The sequence below is a fragment of the Neofelis nebulosa genome, chromosome 16 (genome assembly GCF_028018385.1).
Source record: "Neofelis nebulosa isolate mNeoNeb1 chromosome 16, mNeoNeb1.pri, whole genome shotgun sequence".
Taxonomy (NCBI): Eukaryota; Metazoa; Chordata; class Mammalia; order Carnivora; family Felidae; genus Neofelis; species Neofelis nebulosa.
In genome coordinates, this window is record NC_080797.1 from 2,888,759 (window position 1) to 2,914,574 (window position 25,816).

A 25,816-nucleotide genomic window follows, 5' to 3' on the forward strand; every position below is an offset into this window, starting at 1 on the left:
GACGGATGGATGGATGGGTGGATGGGTGGACGGATGGACGGACGGATGGATGGGTGGGTGGATGGATGGATGGATGGACGGACGGATGGATGGATGGGTGGATGGATGGATGGATGGACGGACGGATGGATGGATGGGTGGATGGATGGATGGATGGATGGACGGATGGATGGATGGACGGACGGATGGATGGGTGGATGGACGGATGGACGGATGGACGGATGGACGGGATGGACGGATGGATGGATGGGTGGATGGGTGGACGGGTGGACGGATGGACGGATGGGTGGATGGGTGGATGGACGGATGGACGGATGGATGGGTGGATGGATGGATGGATGGATGGACGGATGGATGGATGGGTGGATGGGTGGATGGATGGATGGACGGATGGACGGATGGATGAACTACTGAATTGGAAGGCAGTTGTTTTCCAGTTAATAAACCAGTATTTGCTTCAATCCATGTCTTTTGGGAGCAACGATCATCTCCTGAAGAAACTAGAGAGACCAGCACAGCTCAGTAGTAGAAATCCAAGCAATCTCCAGTCCTCTTTGGAGAAACTCCCTCCACCCCCGCTGCCCAGCCCTGTGAGCCCCACTGGCACTCTCTCTCTTTCTCCCTGTCTCTGTCTCCCCTCATCATTCACATATACACCTCTAGTCCTTGAACTCTTGGCTGACCAGCCTTGAGAAGAGAAGGTTGGTACAGGTAACATTCCCTTCTAGGGAATATCCAGTTAACTCTTCAGAGTGGTGGTCCCCTTGGCCTAGGGTGGGGACTTCCTCACGGACAATACAGCACTGGGCATCCAGGTCCCAAAGCCATGCGGTGGAGACCCTTACCCTAGTTGGGCTTGCTGGCCAGAGTGGGAGCAACAACTCCCTCTTTACCACCCCAACTCCAGCCTTCCAGTAAGGGAATGAGGGAGTCACAGAAAGAGAAAAGAGGAAGGAGGGTAAGGCAGAAGGTTCTAGGAGTGGTGCAGAAGCCCAGCTTACCCCTGATGCTCCCTGCTCAGTGTTCCAGGACTGGGTAGAGTGAGTCACCCAGTTCCAGGGCTGGGTAGAGTGGGTAGAAGGAGGGGAACAAAGGCGTGGGTAGATGTCAGCCACCCTAAGACATTAGCACGGAATGGGTGAGGGACAATGCAGAGGTGAGGCACCTCCAGGCATAGCAATTACAGGCAAACGACAAAGAGGGTTAACTATTTGCCAACAACAGTAAATACCTGAGATATATAAAGAGCTCGTACAAATTAATAACCCCGCGGAAAAGACGGCAAATCATATAACAGGAAAGTCAAAAAAGACAGCCCATGAAATAAACCTGGAGGTCTAACCAACAGGTGAGAAGATATCTAATCTCACGGGTCACTAGAGGTCTATTCAGAGTCGTCAAGAGTGTGGAGCAACCCAGCCCTAGTATATAACAGCGTAACAACTGTTTTTCAGTTGTTCCACTGATAGAGCCCAGACAGAGTAGAGCTAGCACCATCCGAAGGGCCCTGGGATTTCTGGAATGGCCAACGAGCACTGGCTTCACCTTGAAGTCACCAGCTGCATTAGCCCCTAAGGAGAGAGTCAGCCGGTGCTTTGAAGCTTTGAAGCCAGGCGTTGACTTCTCTTCACCAGCTCTGAAAGTTCTAGATGGCGTCTTCGTCGAACAGAACACTGTGTGGTCTACCTTGAAAGTCTGTTGCTTAGGGGAGCCACCTTCATGAACTCTCTTGGCTCTCAACCTTCTGGAGAACCTGCTGTGTAGCTTCTGCAGCAGCACGTATTGCCTGACCTCGCACTTTGACGTTGTGGAGACGGCTTCTTCCCTCAAACCTCCTGAACCAACCCCTGCTAGCTTCAGGCTTTTCTTCTGTAGCGTCCTCACCTCTCTCAGCCTTCATGGCATTGAAGAGAGTTGGAGCCTTGCTCTGGATTGGGCTTTGGCCTCAGGGAATGTTGGGGCTGGTGTGACCTTCCATCCGGACCACCCAAACTTTCTCCCCATCGGCAATAAGGCTGTTTCTCTCATCCTTCCTGTGTCCACTGGAGAAGCACTTTCCATTTCCTTCCAGAACTTCTCCTTGGTGTTCACAACCTGGCTAATTTTGGTACAAGAGGCCAAGCTTTCGGCCTGTCTTGACTTTCAACACACCTTCCTCACTGAGCTTCATCGTTTCTAGCTTTTGATTTAAAGTGAGAGACAAGCGACTCTTCCCGTCACTTGAACACTTAGAGGCCACTGCACGGTCATTATTAATTAGCCTAATTTCCATTTTTCTGTGTCACAAGGAATAGGGAGGCCAGGAGAGAGAGAGAGAGAGAGAGAGAGAGAGAGAGACAGGGAGAATGGCTGGTCGGTGGGGTGGTCAGAACACGCACACTGTCTCATATGGGCGCAGCCCAAGCCGTCCCAAAGCAATGGCAAAGATTACTTATCACAAATCACCATAACAAACAGGGTGATGAAAATGTTTGAAACCCAGGGGCGCCTGGGGGGCTCAGTCGGTTGGGCATCCGACTTCGACTCAGGTCACGATCTCGCAGTTCGTGGGTTCGAGCCCTGGGTCGGGCTCTGTGCCGACAGCTCAGAGCCTGGAGCCTGTTTCTGATTCTGTGTCTCCCTCTCTCTCCGTCCCTCCCCTGCTCGCTCTCTCTCTCTCTCTCTCTCTCTCGAAAATAAAAACGTTTGAAACCCAGTAAAGCCTTGGTATGGGAACACGCTTATCATCTAAGGCACTTGTATCTCTAAGAGAATTTCAAGAGCCATTGACTCGGTTGTGATCATGTGACATGTGGCACCGCGTGCTACTCCTTATCGAAAGACATCTCTCTGTTCATCAAGGTGAAACTTATCAGACGGGTTTGCTCGTCTTGTGGAACCCTCGCAGAACAAGGTACTCACAACCCAAGGTTTCGCTGTACACGTCTTGCGAGAATTACCAAAGTGTGGCACAGAGATGTGGGGTGAGCAGAGGGCACGGATGGACTCGCTCGTTGCAGGGTTACCACAAACCCTCAACCTGTAAAACAACAAACCAACAAAACACCAGGTAACACTTGCAAAGGGCGGCACAATTCAGCACGGCACGTCTCTAAATGCCGCTCAACTCGCAGCTCCCCCACGGTCCTCGGAACCAGCGCGCCTGCCTCACCGACTTGAATTAAATCTCTGACTTGTGTTCGCTCTGATTGCATGAATCGTGTTTGCAATTTGGAAATTAGGCTTTGACAGGTTGGAGGGAGGGCCCAGCCTCCTCCCTGCCTTTGTGCGTGTGCACGCGCGCGCGTGTGCGCGCACACACACACACACACACACACACAGACACACGGGGCGCTCCGGCCTGCAGCCCTGCAAAACTGGGGGGTGGGGCGGGGGGAGAAGGGGGCCTCTGCTCACCACCCTGGGGGGACCCCAGGCAGACCTCGTGCATTCCACCCTCATCGGCCTGCGGAAGCGCTGAGGACCCGCCCGGGCAGGAGACGCAGAAATGGAGAAAGGGAGGACACGGGGGTGTTTCCCGGACACTGGCCTCCAGGGCTGGGAGTGGACGGGACAGATGCAGGAGGAGGAGGCGCCTCGGAGGAGGGGACAAGGAATGTCCCGGAGCCAAAAGCAAACCCAGGTCCCGCGAGGAGGCGGCGAGCCAGGGCCAAGGGCAGGTGCGCGCCTGCGCAGAGGACAGGCGCCTCGGGGTCTCCCCAGAACCACCTGCCGGCAGCCCCAGTACCTCTCAGACCCGTGCCAGCCGCCCACCTGCCTCCTGCTGCGCTCCCAATGGCAGGCGGTGGGGCGAGGGCCTGGGACCTGCCAGCGAGCCCAGCGAGCCCGGGCAGACGGGCAAAAGGAGCATCACAGGACCTGGGCCCCGGTGAATCTTGGACTTGGAGGCATGGCGAGAGAGCAGACGCTCAGGACGGACGGACCGGCAGGCGGGACTGTGCTGCGGGCCGAATTCCTCATCCTGATTCTCTCACACTGCGCTCAAGTCCCACATGCAGTCTTGGCCCGCATCGAGGAGGACCTGAGCTGTACCCCAGAATAGGCGGGGCTTGGGGGACTCAGGGGCTCCCCACGTAGAACCCAAGCCTCCAATCCCCTTCCTTCGGAGGCACCACTCGCTAGGACAGTCATCCAACCAGCTGGGGTGGGAGAAACGGAACATCAGGGGTTGACCGCGAGGAGGCAGCTGGCGATCCGGGTCCCCAGGGTAGTGGCAATGCTAGAGGCAGGGGCTTGGGTCCCCGGGGACCAGGGCGGCCCTGCCCACACCCGCTCTCTGCAGCGTGTGTTTGAACGTGGGCGGCAGGACACCGCCTCTGCCTCCTGGTTTCTGAATGGCCTCGTCCCCATCCTGGTCCAACGACTTCAGTTTGGACTTACCCATCACGGATGCCGTGGGGCCCCTGTGCTGGACCAGCCCCGGGACCAGTCTGCACACTGAGCTGGAGGTCAGGGGCCCAGGGGTCCGGCCTCCCTTCCTTCCATCCCCAGTGCCTTCAGAAGCTCAGACTCCCAACGCCCTTGACCCCCCTCTCTTCCACCCGGCCCTCGCTGCCCTTCCTCCCCTCCTTCCCCAGCAACTTCTCTGAGCCAAAGCCTCCTGCTCACCCCTGGAAGGAGGGGCCCTTTTCTGTGCCTGCCAGGGCTGAGGGGGTGGGGCCGAGTGGGGAATGTTCTCTCCTGCTACTTTGCCAGGATCCCTGCCAGTTCCTGGTGACGGAGGATGCCCTACGGCTGGTCTGCTGAGCGCCCCCCTAGAGCTCTCCCCCCCCCCCCCCGTGGCCCTACTAGGATGAGCGGTGCCTCAACCCCAGGAAAGTTCTGCTTCATAAGGCACTGTCCTGAGCAGGGCTCACCTCCCTGGTGTTTGTTCTTGAAGGCTGGGCCTGACCACACAGAAGCATCTCCAGTACTCTGGCGAGAGGGCTCTCCTTCTTTGGAACCAGAAGGTGGCTCTGGGCTGGGGTGCCCCACTGGCTCCAGGGAGGAAGGTTCCTTTAAGTGAAATCCTTTGGGGTTCAGAGTAACACCCCACCATGCCCTCCTCCTAGCTCCCCAGAGCTGCACAGGGCTGTCCCCTCCATCAGCCCTCCTCTTCCTCCCCCTCCCCTCCCCCAGAAAGTTCTCTGTACCCGGTGGGCCATGCCAACCTCTTGGGCCTCCACCCCAGCGTCATTAACAAATTGCCCCAGTTCCTGGCTGCCCACCCCCCGCCCAGATCGATGGGTTCCTGCTGTCCCTCACCATCCAGGTCAGCAAGGCAGGGCCTTGGGAGGGCTGGGCACAAAGGGGTCACGTCCTACCCTCATGCTGACCGAAAGATTCCTTCTTCCCAATGCTCCTGTTCCAAGTGCTAATCATCACGCCTCATCTAACTAGGTTTTCTTCCTAGTTTTTCCCATCTTGTCCTCTTATGTCTCTACCTTTTTTTAAAAAAAACATGTTTTTCAATGTTTATTTTTGAGAGACAGAATGAGCAGGGGAGGGGCAGCGAGAGAGGGAGGGAGACACAGAATCCAAAGCAGGCTCCAGGCTCCGAGCTGTCAGCACAGAGCCCGACGCAGGGCTCGAACCCACCAACCGCAAGATCATGACCCGAGCCAAGGTGGGAGACTCAACCGACTGAGCCACCCAGGCGTCCCGTGATCTCTACCTTGATGGGAAGGTTGTGATCGTCGGTGTCAGAGAAACAAACTACCTGCACATGGGGTTCAAAATGGACTCTACTGGGGGCGCCTGGGTGGCTCAGTCCGTTAAGCGTCCGACGTCAGCTCGGCTCATGATCTCACGATTGGTGGGTTCGAGCCCCACCAATCTGTGCTGTCAGCACAGAGCCTGCTTTGGATCCATTCTCTCTCTGCCCCTCCCTTGCTCATGCTCTCCCTCTGTCTCTCAAAAATAAATAAACATTAAAAAGAAAAATAGACTCTACTGAATCATGCACCTTTGACCGTATGACCATGTTCCGAACAGTTAAAAACAGAACCCCTTCTGGAAGGCATCTCCACACACTCCCTTCCAGCCTTCTAGACTCTCCCCCGTCTCTGTCCCACACCACTGGGTATCTGGGCAACTCTGGGCTCGTACAGGGAGCCCTCAACCAGACTCTGCCAAGAAGGGGGACTGAGGTCGATTCACCTCCCAACTCGTTTCCTTTCCCGTTGCACTAGAAACAATCAGAATAGGAATCATTCCTATAGCGCCTACGATGTGCCGTGTAAGTATTTCACCAGAACTAACCCATTTAATCATCAGAACAACGTAGGGAGAAAGGGGCGAGGGTCACCAACCTCACTTTATAGACGAGGAAGCTGAGTCACAGAGAGGTTAGTTCACTTTCCTGAGGAAACACAGCTACTAAGGAAACGGACCACGTGATTTGGCCCCGTGCACAGGCTAACGGGTTGCATCTCTGCAGCCAGTTTCTGTCAGATGGCCACCCTCCCCTGTGACCCTCCCCCCACCTCCAGCTCTCTCAGACACCTGGCCCAGGCAGCCCCATCTTCCTACCCAGTGACACGGCTGAGGACTGGCCCCTGGCCAAGACCTGGGCGCGATACTGTGCTCCCGGTACACCGGCTGGCCCCTCATCTGCTTTGACCCCGCTCTGTGATGGGGACCTTTTTCCTCTCCATGTGTGGCAGCTGCCCAGGGGCTACATGTCTCCTACATGAAGGGAGGACCCCCCCCCCCAGTGCCTGGAGCTGTGGGGCCCCCGTGGCTGCCTCATCTAACCTCTGACTCTTGTCCCTTGCTGCTCATTCCTTGTTTCTGCCATACCCTCCACCTCGACACGCAGGCCCACGCTTTGCGCCGGGAAAGCCCATCAGCCAGGTCAGGGGCCGGGAGCTCCAGGAGGCCCGGGAGCCCGGTGGTCGGAAGAGGGGGCCTGGCGGGGCTGAGCTGTGGCCCTGAGCAGCGGGACTCTCTGCCCGTCACGGTCAACTTTGCTGGAACGGGCAGACTGTCTGGAGCCCATCGCCAAAGGGCCAGAGGCTGGCGTCGTCCACTGCCTCCTCCCGCCCCACCAGCTGGCTGGCCGAGACGTTCAGGATCCTGCCCGGGACTACTGCCCAGACCGTGGGCTCTGGATCCGGGCGGCCATAGAGAAGTGAGGCCCTCCTGGGGCCTGAGGGCTCCGGGCCTCACCTTCAGCTACATGTCTGTGAGCTTCTTCATCTACTGCCCCCCACCTTCTGCCCAAACGCACTGCTATTTCGCAGTGCCTTCCTGGTGCCTCTTCTTTCCCTGCTGTGTGAGCTTACGCAAGGCACTTAGCCTCTCTGTGCCTGTTTCTTCATCTGAAAACAGGGATTACAAGAGCATCTATCCCACAGGTTACTATTAGAATTAAATGGAAAGCCCTAAGAGCAGATCTCGGGTGGATAGGACGTGCCCTCTGAGCATGAGAAACGTTCACCCCGTGGATAGGATCCCCAGGGTTTCCTTCCGAATCTCCCTCACAGACCTCTTTAGGATGGATGTATCCCTGTGGCTAGGCCTCCTTGTGGGTCCCCATCTCCTGCCACTAACCCGCATGATGACCTTCCTCGGGCGCTGAGATTTCTGACAGCACCACTCATGAGCCTCGCGCAGCTCCGTTTCTGCCTCTTCGTGGCGCATCTCAGCCCCTCTGGAATCGGCCCCCCCCTTCTCCATTCTTCCTCCTCAGCACAGACTGAGACTGGGGACGGCAGGCACCCCGGTTCTCCCTCTCTCCCTAACCAAACACCACCTCTTTGAGCCCGACTCATGCCCTACCTCCCCTTGAATCCTCAGGGACCCCCCCCCCACTATGAACACCCACAGCTGAAGCAATGGATCCCCATACCCTCCACGAGCCCTGTATGGCCGGGGCTGGATGCCGTGGGGAGCCAGACAGATCGCCTCTGTCCTTCGGGAACTAGTGACACGGATTAATCCAATCCGCCAGGCGGAACGAGACGGCCTTGGTGTCTAATCCTTCCTTGTGGCTTGATCTCTCTCAAAAGGCTGGAACACAGACGCCTACAGCATTTACAAGCAGCAAATGGCAAGGGATAAGGGTGGGCAGGGAGAACTCATGTGTGTCTAATGGGGACAGTGGCATCCCAGCTAGAGCTGTACCCAGATCTTGAGATTTTTCAAGAGAAACCAGACACTGTCTAACATTTCATTTAAATGTTGGCGGTTGATTCAACTTGAAAATAGGAACAAAGAAGAAACTTGGTAACCAATCAAAAGCTACCTGCAAACCGGCTAAGCTCCCAGGTCCTAGATTTGCACCCCCTGGTGGCGAGGGAGGTTGTGAGCTCAGCAGTTCGCACCGTGTGTAGTTGGCCATTTTCCTTCTCTGGCCTCACTTTCCTCCCTTTGGGGCAGCTGATCTCAGTGGCCTCTTCCAACCCACACCCCTGGGCACCTCAGACTCCCAAGCGTTAGTCACCACGAACTCCTGAATCTCCAGCTTTGTGTCCAATATTGTCGGCATCTATTACCTGGACGACAGTGCCGGGAGCAGAGACTCAGAGCTGCAGGCCTGGGCCCGGGAAATCTTACAGGAGGGTTTTCTAAGCAGCGTGAGCTCAGGAGAGGTGTCCGCACCTGTCTCCTGCCTCCCGCCCTCCATATCCCTCTTCCCCAGGGCAGCCGACCTTGACTTTCAGCTCTTTTCTCTCCACCCCACCCCCAGGCACAGGATCCTTCTCCCCCCCCCCCCAGCACCGTGATCACCAACTGCTCAGCTGACCATGCTCCCACTGACAGCGGCGGGGGGCGGGGGGGGGTTGGGGGGAAAATCTCGCGCCAAACCTGGGGGAGAAGCAGAGTCACGGGAACGAATGGGCCTTAACGGGAGCACTGGCGACTCCGTGCTTCCCGGGTTTAGGGGGGGTCCGTTCTAATTCAGTATGGGGGGCCTGACGCCCCCACCGTGCAGTTCCCCACCCCCACCCTCTACCACCAAAGGCCAGACGGGCCAGGTAGACCCACTCCCCGAGGTCAATTCCACATGCCAAGTCCATGTGCCCCTCTGGGATGTCAGCAACGAAGCAAGGCCCAGGGCGGGGGCAAGAAGTGGGGGGCGGTTCTCGGGTTCCAGAAGAGTGGGTGGGGAAAGGATCCTGGAGACAACAGGTTACTTGGAGGGCGCACTAAGCAGGCTGCACTCCTTGGTGGGCAGAGCCTGGAGTGAGACGGTGGCTGGCAGTGTGGTTTAGTATAACACGGGTTCACAGTAGGTGGAGCTTAGGGCCCTCGGGCTTGAGCGGCAGGCTGGGCTCAGGGTGGTCTCTTGCCTGGGCGGGTGCATAATTTGTTTCAAGTTGGACTAGTCTTGGAGGGGGAATCTGTCTGCCTAGGTTGGGGGGGGGGCAGGTGGTGCTCTGTCCTTGGGTAGGTATTCTGGGGAACTGGGGCCCTCAGTGGTCTGGGTCCCCAGGCAGGGGGACTTAAGGTGGGCCAGAATCGCTTTGGGTTGCAAGACAGGGCAGGGGTATCGCATGGGGTGCAGAGGTCCCGGCCTGCTCTCCCGCTGCGGTCTCCAAGAGCACCTTGTCACCTCCCAGGATGTCACCGAGGAGCCCCGGGCGGCAAGGCATCACCGCCTTCCAGAGCCTTCTGGCCTGGACATGGGGTGGGGGTGGGGGGCCGACAAGGGGCCTGGCGCCGCCCTGAGCCTACCTGGACCCCGCGGCGGTGAAGGGCACGGCAGTGTGGGCGCCTGGACACCGCAGCTCGCACCCCCGCACCCCACGGCACCCCCCGGCACCCCCCGTGAATGGCCACACACACTGGCTGACCCACGGCCGTTTGAAGTGACAATTTTTTTTTTTTTTTTTTTGAAAACGGGTGCAGGCGAGGAGAGGCCCTAGATGGAAATGCTGTTCTCTATCAGCACCGGATCCAGGTAGTAGTAGGGGACCGGGAGGTCCTTGTTGCGCTGGCGGATGTCGTGCGAGATCTGGGCCAGGCGCTGGCGGAGGACCTCCATGCTCCTCCGCGGGGCCTCCTCCACGAAGTGGATGTCAGGGAAGTGGCCCAGGGGCCGCTGCGGACACGGAACGGGGCAGCTGCGACCAACCGGCCCCCAGCTCTCCGCCTTCCGCAGCCTGCCCCTCCCCTCCCCCCCTTGACACCCCTCCCCCAGCCCCCAGCCCTCCCTCCGCCTGCCCCCGGAGTAACCCTACCCCCGGCCCCAGGGCACCTTGTCGTCAGGCTCCCGGCTGAGGGTCCAGAGCACCAGCAGGGTGATGCACGTGGTTTTCACATCCGGCAACGTGTCCATGTAGCTCTCGCGAGTGGTCAGCCCCTTGGCCTGCATGGGTGGGTTCCTCATGGACGACGGGAAGTTGGGCATCCAGGCGGTGTACTCCAGCTGGAGGTGGGGCAGCGGCGGGGGGAGGCGGGGGTCAGAGAGCACCCCGGGACGCTGGGGGTTTCAACTGAGCTAGGGACGGAAGCTGGGACTTGGCGGGGAGGAGGCCGGAGCAGGGATGACGGCTGAGGTTGGGCTTGAGGTTGGGGCCGGGGCTGGGGGTTGTAGGTACCTGCCCGGTGTTGACGGCGGCGTGCTTGGCGGAGCAGGTGTAGATGACTATAGTGACATATCGGATCAGCTCAGGCACTGTTCGCAAGCACTGAGGGAAGCCTGGGGTGGGGGGTGGGGCGCGGGGACGCCCAGGCGGCGTCAGTCCCGCCTGGTCCCCGATGGCCGGCAGAGGGCGCCAACAGGCCCGGCTCCCGCGCGTCCGGCCCACACTCCAAGCTGCCACCTCCCTGGGGCGCTCATCCCGGCCGCTTGGCCCTCCTGTGACCATAACTCCAATCCCCCACCCACTCACCCGCCCCCGTCCAGACCACCTTGGGAGGCGGCCCCAAGTGGCCTTGACCAGAGGTCCTCCGCAGCAGCTCCGGGCACCTGTCCGAGGTCCGGCCCTCCTGTCTTTCTTCCAGCTCCCTTAGGGGGGCCTCTCTGGTCCCAGGACTCAGGAGGGGAAAGGCTTTGGAAGAATCCTGGCTTTCCTGCCCTGACTCAGCACAGACCCCTCCCGACACACACACACACACACACACACACACACACACACACACACACACACTCTTCTGAACCTTTGCACTCACGCCAGATGGATTTCTCAGTAGCCTGGCCCTTGGTCTCACACCCAATGTAGCTGCCAGCTTCTCTTACCTGTTACCCGCCCCCCCCTCCCCTGCTCATGCTCGCTCGCTCTCCCTCTCTCTCAAAATAAAAATAAACTTAAAAAAAAAACCACAAAGCTGATCTCCTTGCAGATGCCTCCACGGCTCCCTCTAGTGTTCAGGGTAATTCCAACCTCCTGAACCAGGGCCCGCGACTGTCCCCTGCTCACGGCTTCAGCCTTAGTTCAGCCCCACGGAGAGCCTGGCCAACCCCCACCCTCAGAGCAGTAGCTGGGGCCTCTGAGCTCTCGGTGCTCCCCCTGCCCACTCTGGCTTCCCACCCAGAGCTCTTCAACCCCCCTCCAGCCCCTCCCGGCTAACCTCCCTGTCCTGCAGGTCCTGGCCAGATGTTAGCCCAGATGTTGCATCTCAGCATGTTGCTCTCCCCCTGCTCTCCCTCCACCCCCCCCCACCTCCTCCACCCGGATTACTTGCCTCCCCTGGGCTCCCGCACACGGCCCCGCCTGCAGCAGTCCCGAGATAGTATAATTGCCCGTGTACTTGAGTGGGCGCCCCACCCTGGAGACCGTGAACTTGAGGGCAGGCACCTGTATCTCTCCTTCCCTTTGCCTCCTAGCAACCAGCACGGCGTCGTCGCATCACAGATGCTCACTGAATATTGGTCGAGTGGTACCCAAGTGATGACCTCAGGATGTTCCTTCCCACCCTCCTGGGCCCTCCCAGCCTCCCCACCTCCAGCATGCTCCACCCTTTCCTGTTTGAGCTCATGCCCCGTATCTCAGTCCACAGAGATGACCCTGCCCCCCACCCCCAGCCCCTGAGTTCACACATGGACCCACGGGCAGCCACGTTTCCTTCCCCAGCCTCTCCGAGACTTGGCTCCCTCGGTCCCCAACAAGACCTGCTGTGGCCCAGCCGGGAGGGCCCATCCCGCAGCCCCGGGCCCCTACCTGAGCTCTCACGCCCTAGCAGGCACTGCTTAAATATCTCCTGCACCCAGGACTGCAATTCTGGGTCACCCTCCACGGCTGCGTCACACGGGTAATAGTAGGTGATGATCTCGGTCACATACCTGATGGGGGGGGGCAGGCCTCAGTTTGGATCGTCCTCCTGCCCTCCCCACTTTTCTTACCTCCCCCAGGATGCCCTGGCCTTGGCCGCCCCAGGCCTGGGGGCGGGCACGTGCTGTGGGGCAAACACAGCATCAGACCCAGGCTCGGGTCAAGTCCTTAAAAGCTCCCTGCACCTGCTCCAGCATGCGAGGGCGTCCGCCCGAGTGCCACCCACTGCGGACCCGGCCTCACCTCTCTAGCGCGTCCCACACTGCCAAGGAGTCGTCTCGGTAATAATACCCCGGCAGGTCCTGGACCCCACGCTCCACAAAATCATTGGGGAGGTAGAGGCTCTCATAGGTGGTCTCTGACAGAGCCCGCACCATCACCTCCGCAAAGCCTTCCAGGCCTAGGGACATGCCCTGTCGGGGAGGAGGCAGACTCTGAGGCTGGCAGGGCCTCCCTGCTGAGGGTCACACCCGTCACACACACAGCCCAGTGATGCCCCTCCAGCCCCCGCCCCGTGCATGCCCACACTCCGGGCCAGCGCCCCCCTCTGCACCCCTGTAAACCGGTCCCCTCCGGCCGTGCCCCCTCCCAATCCCAAGTGGGAAATTCGGCTTTTCGCCTCCCCGCAAAGGCCGGCAGGGTAGCAGGTGCCTTGCTGGGCTCGGGGCACACGTCTTACCCTGGCAGACAGCCCCCCCTCGTTGAGGAGGAGGGCGCGCCCGATGCTGTTGATCTGGATGGTGTAGCGGGTGTGGGGGACGAGGAGCTATGGGAGACAGACCAGGAGAGAGGGCCACGGTTACCCCCCAGAGGACGGGGCACCCCCTTCGTTGTGCAGCGCTACGCCCTCTGACTTTAGGAAGTCCCCACCCCGAGCCCGCTCTTGGGGGTCCCTGGCTGCCTCCCCGAGTCTCAGTGGAGTCCCTCTACCTGCTGGCGAGCCAGGTGCCTTTCTGAGGCCCCCGGGGCCAAAGCCGTACCTTGTAGAGAGGGTGACACATGGGCAGCTGTCTCAGCATGGCCAGGCAGAAGGCCTCCGCGATGAGGTGCGTCTCCAGCAGGTGCGAGATGGCCTCGTGGCAGTAGAACTCGGCGTAGCGCACCCACGTCTTGGCCAGCAGCCAGTCCCACTCCGAGTCACTCGGCAGGAAGATGGGGCTCTCGGGCCCCGGGGTCTGGCTGAGCTGGGGAAGGAGGGAGAGTTAAGTGAGGACATACACACACACACACACACACACACACACACACACACACAGACACGGGCCCCCCTCTGCAGGAAGGAGGCAGAGAAGAGCCCGAGGAGGTAAAAATGCCACTCCATACACTCGAGGCCCTCTGGTCCCCTGAGCACACCAGGGCCCTTCCTCCTGCCTCACATTTGTTCTTGATGTCCCCTCTGCCTGCAATGCCTTCCACCCCCCTACCTGGAAGCTCCCACTCATTTCTTAAGAAGCAGCACCAGGGGCACCTGAGTGGCTCAGTGGGTTAGGCATCCGACTCTTGATTTCAGCTCCAGTCCTGATTTCTTGGTTCGGGAGTTCGAGCCCCGGGTCAGGCTCTGTGCTGGCTGTGCGGAGCCTGCTTGGGATTCTCTCCCCGCCCCCCGTTCCTCCCCTGCTTGTGCTCTTTCTCTCTCTCTCAAAATAAATAAACTTAAGGAAAGAAAAAGAAAAAGCAGCTCACAAGTTGCCTGAGAAGCCTCCCTTATTTCAACCCCACAGTCGCCCCGTTCAGCTGCAGGAGTTGTGCACTGCGCAAGGGTACCCAGCCCCCCTGGGGCAGAGGAAGTCCCCGAAATCTAGCCTACGCTGTTCCACTGATGAGCCAGGAACATCAGAGTTTGGCTGAACCCCCTCCCCAGAGGGATGCCTTTTTCTAATTTGGACATGATGCTGGTGGAGACCCCTGGAAACATAGTACCTCAGTTCCCTTTCCTGCCAGGCCACTCTCTCTCAAGGCAGCGGCCATGTCTGATTAGCTCAGTGTTTCCAGCAGAGGGCTGGCCCACGGCAGGTGTTGGCTCACCGAGCAAATGGATGACTGGACCCAAAGAGACAAGCTTGAACAACCAAGCCCATCCCCATCTGGGCACCTCTGTGCGCGCACACCCAGTGTGCACATTCTACGCACGGGGACTTGCACACAAGTGCACGCCCAGAGACCCGAGTTCGTGCACCGGCATACAAACATCCAGTGGTCTGTAGGGCCACCGGGGCCCTCAGTCCCTGGCCCACACACAGGGCCACACACCAGGCTCTCGCGTTGGCAACACGCTCACGCAGCGGCCCCCCGCCTGCACCACAGGCACCTGGATGGCGACGGGCATCATGTTCCCCTCCCGACCAAAGTGCAGCAGGCAGAGCGGGGCACAGTGATGCTGCTTCCTCCCGTTGAGCTCGATGCTGGGGATGCCTTCCAAGATGCGGTAGTCGGCCAGGTAAATGTTCCCCTTCTGGAAGGGGGCCGAAAGGGGAGGGCAGGTGAGCGCCAACGCGCCGGACCCGGGACTCACGCCTCGGGTGCGGAGGGCCCCGCGCCCCCAGGGGGCAGGGGTCGGCCAGAGACCCGAGCGGGGAATGGAGGAGCGGAGGGCACTCTGGGGGCAGCAAAGGTGGGCGGGGAGAGACGGGGAGGCCAGGGATGCCCTCCGGATGGGGCCTCACCTCCAGCTCCGCTTGCAGGCACGTTCCCTCGCCCAAGAACGGGGCCACCATGTCGTCCGTGACGGGGAACTTGTCTGGGATCTGCGTGCAGCGGCGGAGCAGGCCTGGGTTGATGCCGTTGAGGTACTGATACCCAAAGAAGCTGTCTTCTGTCCAGTGCTCGGCCACGTACTCTGGGGAGGGGGAGACGGTACCCGGTCATCCTCAGGGACAGAGAAGCGTGGGGCTGAGGCCCTGGACAGAGGAACTCTGATCGGGGACCCCCGGAGAAGCCCCCAGCCTCCGCTTGAGCGGCTAGAGGCGCCCAGGGCGGCATTTTCCTTGAGGCCGCCAGGGGGCGCGCCCGCCCTTCCGGTCCCCTCCGCCTCGGATTCACCCCGCGGCCCCGACGGGGGTCCCGCCCCCAGCGCACGCCCGCCGCCCCTCCGGCCCGAGGCCGAGGCGCTCCCCGGGTTCGGTGCGCGATGTCCCTCGTACCGGAGATGATGGACTTGTTGGCAGGGAAAATTTTCTTGATGTCCTTCAGCCTCTTCCAGGACTGCTTGCAGTCCACCAGGCCGCGGAGTTTGAAGCCCAGCGCCCTAGGGACGGGGTTCGAGGGGGAGACGCTCAGAGAGGCAGCCGCCAGCCCCGCCGAGGCCCCTGGCCGCCTGGCCTCCGGGCCCAGAGCACCAGGTCCTTCTGCGGCCGGGGGTCTGGCGCCACCTCCCGGGCTCCCCGGGCCTGGCTTCTCAGCTCTCTGCCCGCCCGGATGGCGATTTGTCGCGAGCTCCTGGGGTGGGGGCTGCGGTGGCGGCGGGCGCGGAGCCGGGACGGGGACCCCTCACTCGCGCACACTCACATGGGCCCCAGGCGGAAGAAGAACGAGGCCGTCTTGATGAAGGAGTAGCGGAGGTTTGAGTTCAGGAACTTGGTGGCCTTGATGTTGATGAGAATCGGGAAACCGGGGATATAACCATTCCACCTGTGGGAGAGAGTGCAGGGCTGGGGCCTGGCACCTGCGGAGCCCCGGGGAGGGTGGAGGGGGCAGAGCCCAGGGGTCAGCCACGGAAGGGGCCCCAGGGCAGCCTCGGGTCCTCACTCAGGCCGGTTGGGGTTTCTCCGCGCAGGCGGGCGGTAACTGGGGATGTGCACGTAGTTGGGTAGGCCGGGAACGAAGACCCTCCAGCTGCGGTGCGGAGAGAAGCCGAGACTGTGGGCCCTGGTGCGCATGCGCCAAGTCGGGCCGAAGGCCAAGCCATCGCCCCGCGCCCCCCTCACCACCACCACCCCCTGACCTCCCGCAGCCCCGGTCGCCCTCTCCTCACTGGTAGAAGTCCTGTTTGGCTCTGATCTCTTCCCGGCGGTGCTCCAGAAGGATCGGCAGCGTGTCGTCCGCTGTCGTCTTTCCTGCCGGGAGACCAAAGAGGAGGCTCAGGGTCTGACCCCCGCCCATTTCAAGGATCCGAATTCAGCTCCAGCCCTCTAGACTGGCCCTGGGGCCCCAGAGCAGGAATGGGAAGGTTTACCCAGGAAGAGGGGGCGCGTGTCTCCTCCCAAAAACTCAGAGGAGAGGATCAAGGACCACCCTCCGCCCCCTCGCTCTAGGAAGCTGGGTGGTCCGTTTTCTGGACCGACTAAAACGCTATTGAAGAACAGTTATTTAGCGCTTACTACGTACCCCGCACTTTGTAAACACTTTACTTCTGTTAATAATGTAATCCAGGGGCACCTGGGTGGCTCAGTCGCTTAAGCGACCGCTCCTAATCTGGGCTCAGGTCATGATCTCACGGTTCGTGAGTTCAAGACCCGCACCGGGCTCCGCACTTACAGCACAGGGCCTGCTTGAGATTCTGTCTCTCCCTCGCTGTCTGCCCCTCCCCCACTTGCTCTCTATCACTCTCTCTCTCAAAATAAATAAACTTAAAAAACAATCATAATTTAATCCACACGGGGACAACCTTGCAAGGCAGGTGACTCTTTGTATAGGCCGGAGAGCCAGTTTCCACAATTCCAAAGTCCAAAAGACTGTAGAAATCAACTTTGTCTTTTCCACAAGCTAGGCACAAATACCTTGGTGGGCAGAACCTGAGGCTCTACACAGTCTTTATTGAACTCACTTGGTGTAACTATCCATAGTTTTGGCTGCAGAAATATTCATATGTTTGACTAGGGGATGCGCCTGTGGACGTAAGGCATAACGTATGGAGCGTGTGAATGCTATATATCGATATAGATGGATATGTGCGCACATGCTCTAAATGAAATCTGAATTTCAAAACACCCCTGGCCCCAAAAGTTTCAGCCAAGGGACCAGGTCAGCGTGCTCATTTTACAAGGAGAAAACGGTCAGCTGGGCTCCGAACTTTGTCGGACGTCCCAGCGGGTAGTCCCAGGCTGGCACGTTTCTACACAGCAGCCCCGTCATTTTCCCGCGAGGCCCTCCTCGCCACCCTCCCCTTCCTCCACGTCCCTCGGCTTATGCTGTGTTCTGGGTGGACAGTGTCCAACCCGGAGACCCAGCTCGGCTGTATCCCCCCGGTGAGGGGCCCAGCCAGTGACTCAGGCCTCCCCGCCCTGCTCTCCCCGAGGCTGCCCCGCCCGGCCCCATTCCTGCCCTTCCCCTGCTCCCATGCACTCAGACCTATGGCCGCGGGAAGATGCCCCCGCCCCCCTGTGAGACTCTCCCCTTGGCCCTCCCCACCCTCCCCCAGGCCTGCCTTCCCCCCCCACCCCTGCCTCTTTCCCCAGCTGGCTCAGTGCCCCTGCTGCCGGGGACACGAGAAATGGAGGAAGGTGATCAGCTGCCTGGAGGCGGGGAGACCCAAGCCCCCGCCCGCCCCCCACGGCTGTGCCCTGCCCTCCTGTCCACTTTGAGGGAGGCTAGGCAGAAGCTGGGACGGTGGGGCCAAGATGACAGAAGAGGACAAGCCTGTGGTCCCCATGTAGCGGCCGCATATCAGGAAGCAGAGCCAAGGCCACCAGACAAGGGCGGTGGCAGGGGGTGGACGCAAGGAGCTTGGACACTCCCCGTCCCTCTTCCAGGGCAGTAACCGAGTGACTGGGAGAATAGCCCAGCGGCCTTGACCAGGCACCAGGGAAAACCCAGCCTCGTGCTGGGCCATGATGGAGCCTTGATGGAAGAAGGGGGGGCCTTCTGGAGCAGCACTGAGCCCTGCTAGAGATATAAGGTGTCCTAATGGGGTGGTAGGGAGGCCTTTGGGGCCATAGGACATCCCCTCAAGTCCACAAAATGCGCAGTTAGACGCCCAGGGCTCCTATGACAAGGTTCAGACCCTCGCGCTCTGTCCTGTGGAGACGTGTTGAGCGAACACGGCTTCCTGACAGAACGTGCCGCAGAGTGACGAGGCCTCCTGCTGCAGGGACGGACCTCGCTGGAGTCACGGGGGGTCTTTCTGGAGCGTCAGACACGGCACATGGCACAGACAGGGCACCCGAGGCCTGTACTCAGCGCAGCCACGGGTCTCCGCAGTGGCAGGAGTCAGGGGTAGGACTGCGGGGGAGCTAATGGAGAGCACGCTTGTCTCAGCCCGGACCTGGGGTCCTGAGACCCTGAGGGTGGCCCCAGCCTCCTTCCTGTCTGTCCCTGCAGGCTGCAGCCCTGCGCTGGGCCCCGCGGCGGCAATGACCCAGGGTGATGCGCGAGAGCGTCAGGTGTTCCCGGGAGTCCCTGTGGGGGCCCGGCGGGTGACAGGTGGGAGCGAGGGGCCCGGCGGCACCGGGAGGGGTGCCGAGGGCTTGCCTGTGGCCTCCCTGAGCGCCAGGGTCTCGTAGCCATCCATCCACTGGTAGGCGGGGAAGTGGTACACACGGCCGCCGGGCGCACAGATCTGCACGTAGTTACAGTACCAGGAGTTTTTGGGTAAGAAGGAGTGACGCTCCTTGTGCAGGCGGATGATGATGAGCTCCCCCAGGTCCTGCTGGCACCGGACGGTGTATTCATCCACCTGGCCAGGGCACAGGGCCGGGTGAGCGGGCAGGACTGGCCCCCGGCCCCTCGGGCCTCCCGCCCACCGATCTGGGCCCTCACCCAGGCTCCGCTCTGCTGAGGGGGTGCCGCGCTCACCGCGCTGGGCTGGGACGACTCCATCTGGATCTGGTTTCTCCTCCCCCCACTCCTAGTCGGCGGGCACCTGCTGGGCCCTTCTGCCCAGGGCTGAGCAGGAAGGATACCCGCCCCCCCTCCATTCACAGCCACCCTCCCCAGGCCCCACCCTCCCGCCCTCCTTAGCCACTTGAGGCTGCAGGAGGCCATGCGGCCCCCCAGGGGGTGGACCCCAAAGGGGTCCAGGTGGGGTCCAGGGCCCCCCAGACCTCCTACAGGCTTAGAGCGAGGCAGAGGTGGTCCCGCCAGCCCCCTGTGCTCCTACTTGTCAATGAAGATGTGGAGAGACAGAAGCGGCCACATAGACAGAGTGCCCAATTAAGAGGATGTAGAGGCAGGTGGCTGGACCTGACTCGGAATCAGGGCTGAGGGACCAGCAAAGGGTGTCCCCCATCATGGAGCAGGCGGGCCCCACTGGACAGGCTGGTCTGATGCCATTTTAAGCCACAGAGAATCCAATGTGCATTTAAGCCAGTTATGATGGAACTTACCTTAGGAAGAGTAAGGGTGGGAGGGAGAGGGATGGGGGGGAGGCCGAGACGAGGGGTGTGGATGAGTGATAGAGAGGAAGCGAGAAGAGGCGAGAAAAGGCAGGGAGAGAGGAGAAATGGCCACACAGGGGCGGGAGGTGACAGACCGGGGATGAGGCAGGATGGCCCAGAGAGCAGAGACCCCTGGGAGCCAGGTCTGGGGGGAGGGTGGAGGGGGGAGGGCATCTGGAGTTGCCCTTGGGAACTTTCAGAGCCCCCCCACCACCACACGTACACACACATTCACCCCCAAACACGCTCATATGCCACACACATACACACTCACACACATCACACACACTTACATACACACACCACACACAGACTCACAAATCACACCCATGCACACACACACACGCCCATACTCACCGCCCCAGTTGCAAAGTCTCTCCCAAAATGGTTCAGCAGCTGCTTGTGGCTCTCTCCTTGGGTCCCCACAATGGTCAGCGAGATGGAATCCATCGTGCCCGACAAGAGGTCGGTACCCGTGGCCACCTTGACTTTGTAGGTGGCCATGGCTACTCCTCAGGAGGCAGGAGGGAGGGCTTGAGTCCAGACTCCTCGGGGGCCGCACGGGGGCCCAGACCAGGCAGGGGAAGCCAGACGGGGAGACGTGGACGGGGCCAGCCTCCCGAGAGGGAGAGGTGAGGCAAGGACGTCTGGCCCCCAGGGCAGCTCAGAGCCCAGATCTGCGCGCTGGGAGCCGGGCCGGCAGGGCGCTGGGCCTGCTTCTGAGAGGGCGGACCCAAGACGCCCTGGATGAAGGAGGCTTCGGGGCGGGGGAGCCAGTCCAGCCTGCGCCAGGGCCCCAGGGAAGTTAGGGGACAGGGCTGGGCGGGGCCCCCAGATCCGTATCAGCCTAATAAGCGCCTTCCTTCTGCCCGCCCCCATGGGCCACGGCACAAGACACCCCTGCCAAGCAGACCCATGGGCAACGGGGTTACCAGCCTTGGTTCCGGGGCCCCCAGCGGGTGGGAGGGAGGGGACGGGGCCCGACACAAACTCGCCGTCCAGCTGGCCTGCTGCCTGGCCGTTCCTCTCCGGGCCACAGGGCAGGCTGTGGCCACAGAAGGGAAGGCTAACTGATCCTCCTGCCCCAGCGCCCTTGAAAGGAAGGGTGACAGGTGCTGAGCTTGACCTCGGGTCGCTAGGGCACAGAGAAGCTCCAGAGAGAGGTGATCAGGGAGGGAGAGAGGGTGTCTGTCACTTCCTGCAGGGCTAGGATCAGCTGGGGAGGAGGGGGGGGCATACAAACATAGATGACAGAGCAAAACTGGGGGCACAAGAAATACACTAAGGGGTGGGCATGTAATCTGTAGTTTAATCATTACGGAATCCTACGCCGCAATTAAAAAAAAAAGAAGAACAAACCACGATGATGAATCTCGCAAAGATTATATTGAGTGAAAGATGCCAGGCATAACATAAAAGGGTACATACACGCTGTATCATTCCATTGATGCCAAATTTGAGAACAGACGAAACTATGCAACTCTTTTTGTTTTTCAGTTTTTTTTATGTTTTATTTATTCTTGCGAGAGAGAGAGAGAGAGACAGAGCACGAGCAGGGGAGGGGCAGAGAGCGAGGGGGACACAGAATCGGAAGCAGGCTCCAGGCTCCGAGCTGTCAGCACAGAGCCCGACGCGGGGCTCGAACCCACGAATCGTGAGATCGTGACCTGAGCCAAGATCAAGATTGGACGCTTAACCAACTGAGCCCCCCAGATACTCCTCTTTCGTTTTATAAAGTACTCATCCTCACCTCCCCCCCCACCCCCCCCAAAAAAAAACTGATGAAGTTAAACAGAGGATTGGAATAAAGGTTGGGCTCCAAGAGACTTGGGCTCATCTGGAACCAAATCATTCCTTCCTGCCTTCATGCATTTGGGAGATGTTTCTGGAGCACACAGGGTTCCAGGCACCCTTCTAGGCACTGCAGATGCACAGAACAAGTGAAATACTCACAGAGCTTCCTGAAGCCGGAAGAGAAGGAAACAATCGTTCGTCTGTTTGGGGAAAATCTGGGGCGGGAAGAGAGGTGGGATTGGGGGCTAGTGTCCCATAGAATCGCAGACGCAGGAGGCATGAGGACTGGGTGGGCCGGGGCCCCAGGACAGAGCTGAATGTAGGGAGGTGCGGGGGGCCGCAGTTAGATGATGGGAGAGAGTGGGAGAGTGAGGGGAGGGTCACACTCCCATCCACCCTGCCTGGACCTGCCTTCTAGCCTTCTGCCCTTAGAGACAGCTGGGGCCAACCAGGAAGCACCATCTCGGATGCCCTCTGGGGAGTCACCCTTCCTCACTGTTGAGGGAAGTTCACACAGCGCCCCGGGGCCAAGTTAGGGCCACAGCGGGCTGGGATTCTGAGATGGAGAGAAGAGTCCAGTAGGTTCTGGATTGGGTGAGGGTGCGATTCAGGCTGAGCTTAGAGACAGGGATGTGGTTGGGGTTAGGGAGTGAAATGACCTTCTTAAGACCCAAATGCGCTCAAGTCACCCGCACCCCGTCCCACCCCAGCTCAAGCCTGGCAGTGGCTCCCTCTGACCTTCCGGGTAATGACGGGTAATGACGTAGCTCCCACGGCCTGTCTTATAGACTTCATTCCCCCAAGTTCCCCTGTGCTCTCTTCTGCCTGGACAACGTGCCTCCGGGCGCCACCAACAGATGCTAACGGAGCCCCTACTGTGTGCCCAGAGGCACTAAGTCAGGCCCTAGGCGCGTTCTGTAAACAAAGCAAATTGCTGCCCTTCCCCCTGGAGCTTGCAGAGGAAACAGATAATACTGTGTACGGATGAAGCAAATACAATATTATGTTCAATGGTGATAAGCATTGAAGAGAAAAAACAAAGCAGGGAAGGAAATTGTAAAGTATGAGGGAGCAGGGGCGCCTGGGTGGCTCAGTCGGTCAAGCAACCGACTTCGGCTCAGGTCATGATCTCACGGTTTGTGGGTTCAGGCCCCGTGTCGGGCTCTGTGCTGACAGCTCAGAGCCTGGAGCCTGCTTCGGATTCTGTGTCTCCCTCTTGCTCTCTGCCTCTCCCCTGCTCGCCCGCTCTCTCTCTCTCTCTCAAAAATAATAAAATAAACACTTAAAAAATTAAAATATATATATATTTTAAAAAACGGATAAGAAGCAAACTTTAGATACAGAGGGGCCAGGGAGGCACTCTTTGACAAGGGGACTTTTGAGTAAAGACATGAAGGGAGCGAGGCCAATCCCCCTTCCAACCACAGGGCCTTTGCACATGCCGTCCCACTCTACATCTTGGAGCTGATTAAGTTTCCTCTCCCTTCTGATCTTAACTTGGTAATTGCTTCATCGGGGAAGGCTAAAGTGAACTATTTATGGCTCTCACCACACTGCAGCTAACATCTTTGACTAGGCTGTTGTGTGGATGGGCTTTCTCCCCGTCTCCTGGCACCTGGGAGACTCTTGAAACATGATTCTTTTTTTTTCTAATTTTTTAATGTTTATTTATTTATTTTTGAGAGAGCCAGAGAGAGGGAGAGAGCAGGGGAGGGGCAGAGAGAGGAGGAGAATCCCAAGCAGGCTCCATGCTGTCAACACAGAGCCTGCTGTGGGGCTCAGACTCAACAAACCATGAGATCATGACCTGAGCTGAAACCAGGAGTCAGATGTTAACCCGCGGAGCCACCCAGGTGCCCCGAAACATGATTCTTAATGGTTGGATGGGCTGGTGATGAGGACAAGGTCAGGGCTGGGAAGTGCATCAGTGGTGGGACTGGAATCAGGGGTAGGACTCAGAGAGGAAAGCTGGACTGGGTTTAGGTGAGGCCTGAGGCGGGGAGGGGGGGGGGTTGGCGTGGTGATGGCAGGGACAGGAATGGGGTACGGGGATGGGGGCAGGACTGGGAGAAGGCTGAGGGTAGTCATGCCTGTGCTGGGTGACTGGCAGGGCTGTCTCATCCGCCTGGGCACAGTGCTGTCCTCGGGCCAAGGACAGGAGCTGTCAGGCAGGTCAGGCCTGCCCTCCTGGGCTCTGCTCAGCCACCCAGATGACTCTTGGGGGATGCTAGGAGACTGATGGTGCAAATTTGCATCCCCAGATGCAAATTCCACGCGAGCTCTCCCAGCCCCCTACTTTGAAGCCACGCCCCTTTCCTCGAGACTGTGCCCCAGGGGGCTGCTTATCTGGGTGAGGAGCAGGGCGGGGGCGGCATGGGAATCGAGACTCAGGGGTTTCCGGAGCGGCCCTTCCAGGCCCCTCTGGGACAGAGTCCAGGGCAGTAGGGGTGAGAGGCCCCGCCTTGACCTTCTATTCCAGTGGTAAAGACAGAGGAGGGGCGGGGCCGGGAGCTGACCCTGGGTGTCACCACGAACGGTGGGGATCTGCCTCCATCCGCGAAAGCTGCCTCCTCAAATCGGAACCCATCCTCCACAGATCTCCTCCCCCCCGGCCGATCCCTCCCCCCCCCCAAAAAAAAAACGCTGGAGCGGCGCCTCTGGGTTTGATCAGGGCAAGAGTCTCGAGTGGGAATTAGATCCCCGGGGGAAAACAGACGGAGACGAGGGTGGTGGGGATGGGAGCGTGGCCGCGGACACGGATGGGACAGGCACGAGAATGTGGCTGGGCCAAAACGTGGCACCGAGTAGATGCTCACAGGGCAGAAGAACTGGTTCTCCTGGGCCAGGGGTGGACCAGAGAGCAGGGGAGGCACCTGGGAAGGATGCGAGCTCGCTGGCTTGGCTCACTCACAATGGCCACCCACACAGGAAGCTGAGTCCCTTGCTGCTGGGGGGCCCTCCACTGCTTGCCCCACCCCAGCCCTGCAAGGCAGGGAGCAAACCCTGGGGCCCCACCCCTCCCAGGACACAGAAGAAAAAAAAAGGCAAATGGGGCCACTCTCATGCTTAAAACTCACCAGAGCATAAAACGGTATTGCTCTTAGGTCAAATCCAAGAGTTTACTATGGACTTGGGGACGGGGCGTGACCATCTGGTGCCCACCCCCCCGGGTCACCTTATCGCAGCCACTTTGACTTTCTCTCCGGTCCTCAAACACATGCCCCGAAGGGGTCTGGCGCCTGCCCATCCTGGTCTGTAACACCTTCTCCCCCAGACCCATCCTCCCCCACCATGTCGCCCCCCCAGGTTGGGCTAACACACCACAGCGGGCCGGGGCGGGGCGGGGAGTCATCTCCATCTCCGCCCCGCCCCCTGAAACCCTCTGGAAGGATTGTATGCTGCTTCCTGGAGATCCCGAACAGTGTCTAGGGACACAGGAGCCGTGAGGCAAGCAGATCCTGGAATGTCAACCCTGGAAGGGACTTTCCAGGTCTTCTTGTCCCTCCCGTTTATCTGAGACATTTGGGCCACTGAGGTTGAGGCACTGGCTCAAGGCCAACTGGGAAGAGAGGCTGGTGTGCGTCCCACAACACCAGTCTCCTTCTAGACCAAAATAGGGGTTCAGCATGCAGGCTGGAGAAGCCCCCTATCTGATAGGCTCCAGCCTCTCTCCCGCAGCCTGTCCCCCAAGGTTCCCAGAGCCTGAGCAGAATCCTATGTGCCGCCGGGTTTGTCTCCCCAATAAATTTTCCTCCAAGCTGGCTTTCTGGGAAACCAGATTCCAGTGATGCGCCTCTGTCCCTCCCTCTCCGGCTTGGGGGCATTTTTAGCACGGCATGCCTTCCAATGCTAACTCGGTGCCCGCCAAGGATTGTCTGGCTTTCTGGAGGGACAGGCTGCCTGAGTGTTTTTTTTTTTAAGTTTATTTATTTATTTTAAGAGAAACAGAGGTAGCGTGAGCAGGGGAGGGGCAGAGAGAGAGAGGTGGGGGGTGGAGAGAGAGCCCCACCGCTCTGTCAGCGCACAGCCCGCTGTGGGGCTCGAACTCACAAACCGTGAGATCGTGACCGGAGCCGAAAGCAAGAGCCTGCGTGTGTTCTCACACCATGGCAGGCTTCCTGTGGTCCGAAGTCAAAGCCCAGGTTTAAGGGGCCTGACCGTCCAGCCTCTGCCACAGTCCCGGCCACAGAGGGCTGCCTCGGGGTAGTTCTTAGTCCTCTGACCTCGTTCGAAGGTGAACAAAGTCTGGGGATTTGGGCTAAATTCTTCGGTTGGAACCCGCCAGCGAGATATCCCCGAACACACCTCCTCACGCACGATGGCACACGGGGACCCTCTTCTCTGAGGATCACGGGCACAGGAAGGGAAAACCCGACCCCCTTCCTGCCCCCAACGCTCGTCCCCTCTCACCCGCCCCATTCACGAAGGGAGAAGGAGTTTGGTTGAACAGGGAGAAGATTCTTCGGGTCTGACAAGGAAAAGGACGGGCAGTGTTTTTCTCTGGGTCTGTGG

At 59.6% G+C, this 25,816-nt stretch overlaps 1 protein-coding gene across 1 annotated transcript; it reads right to left on the bottom strand.

The window, feature by feature from the left end:
* Positions 1–9,847: 9,847 nt before the first annotated feature.
* Positions 9,848–20,282, bottom strand: ALOX12B (arachidonate 12-lipoxygenase, 12R type). Its single transcript, XM_058703993.1, has 15 exons — positions 19,868–20,282; positions 18,606–18,810; positions 16,171–16,252; positions 15,945–16,031; positions 15,705–15,827; positions 15,341–15,444; positions 14,864–15,036; positions 14,509–14,652; positions 13,181–13,384; positions 12,880–12,966; positions 12,444–12,613; positions 12,090–12,211; positions 10,527–10,627; positions 10,184–10,354; positions 9,848–10,027 (listed from the first exon to the last, which is right to left on the bottom strand). Exons 1-15 carry the CDS (start codon positions 20,012–20,014, stop codon positions 9,848–9,850), a joined length of 2,100 nt encoding a protein of 699 aa, XP_058559976.1. The 5' UTR covers positions 20,015–20,282.
* Between the last annotated feature and the right edge of the window lie 5,534 nt (positions 20,283–25,816).

Coding starts and splice junctions, on each gene's coding strand:
- ALOX12B (XM_058703993.1), bottom strand. CDS start 20,014: ATGGCCACCTACAAAGTCAAGGTGGCCACGGGTACCGACCTCTTGTCG. Junction 15,828..15,944: donor AGAAACCCCAACCGGCCTGA/GTGAGGACCCGA, acceptor TCTCTCCCACAG/GTGGAATGGTTATATCCCCG. Junction 10,628..12,089: donor GCTAGGGCGTGAGAGCTCAG/GTAGGGGCCCGG, acceptor CCCCCACCCCAG/GCTTCCCTCAGTGCTTGCGA.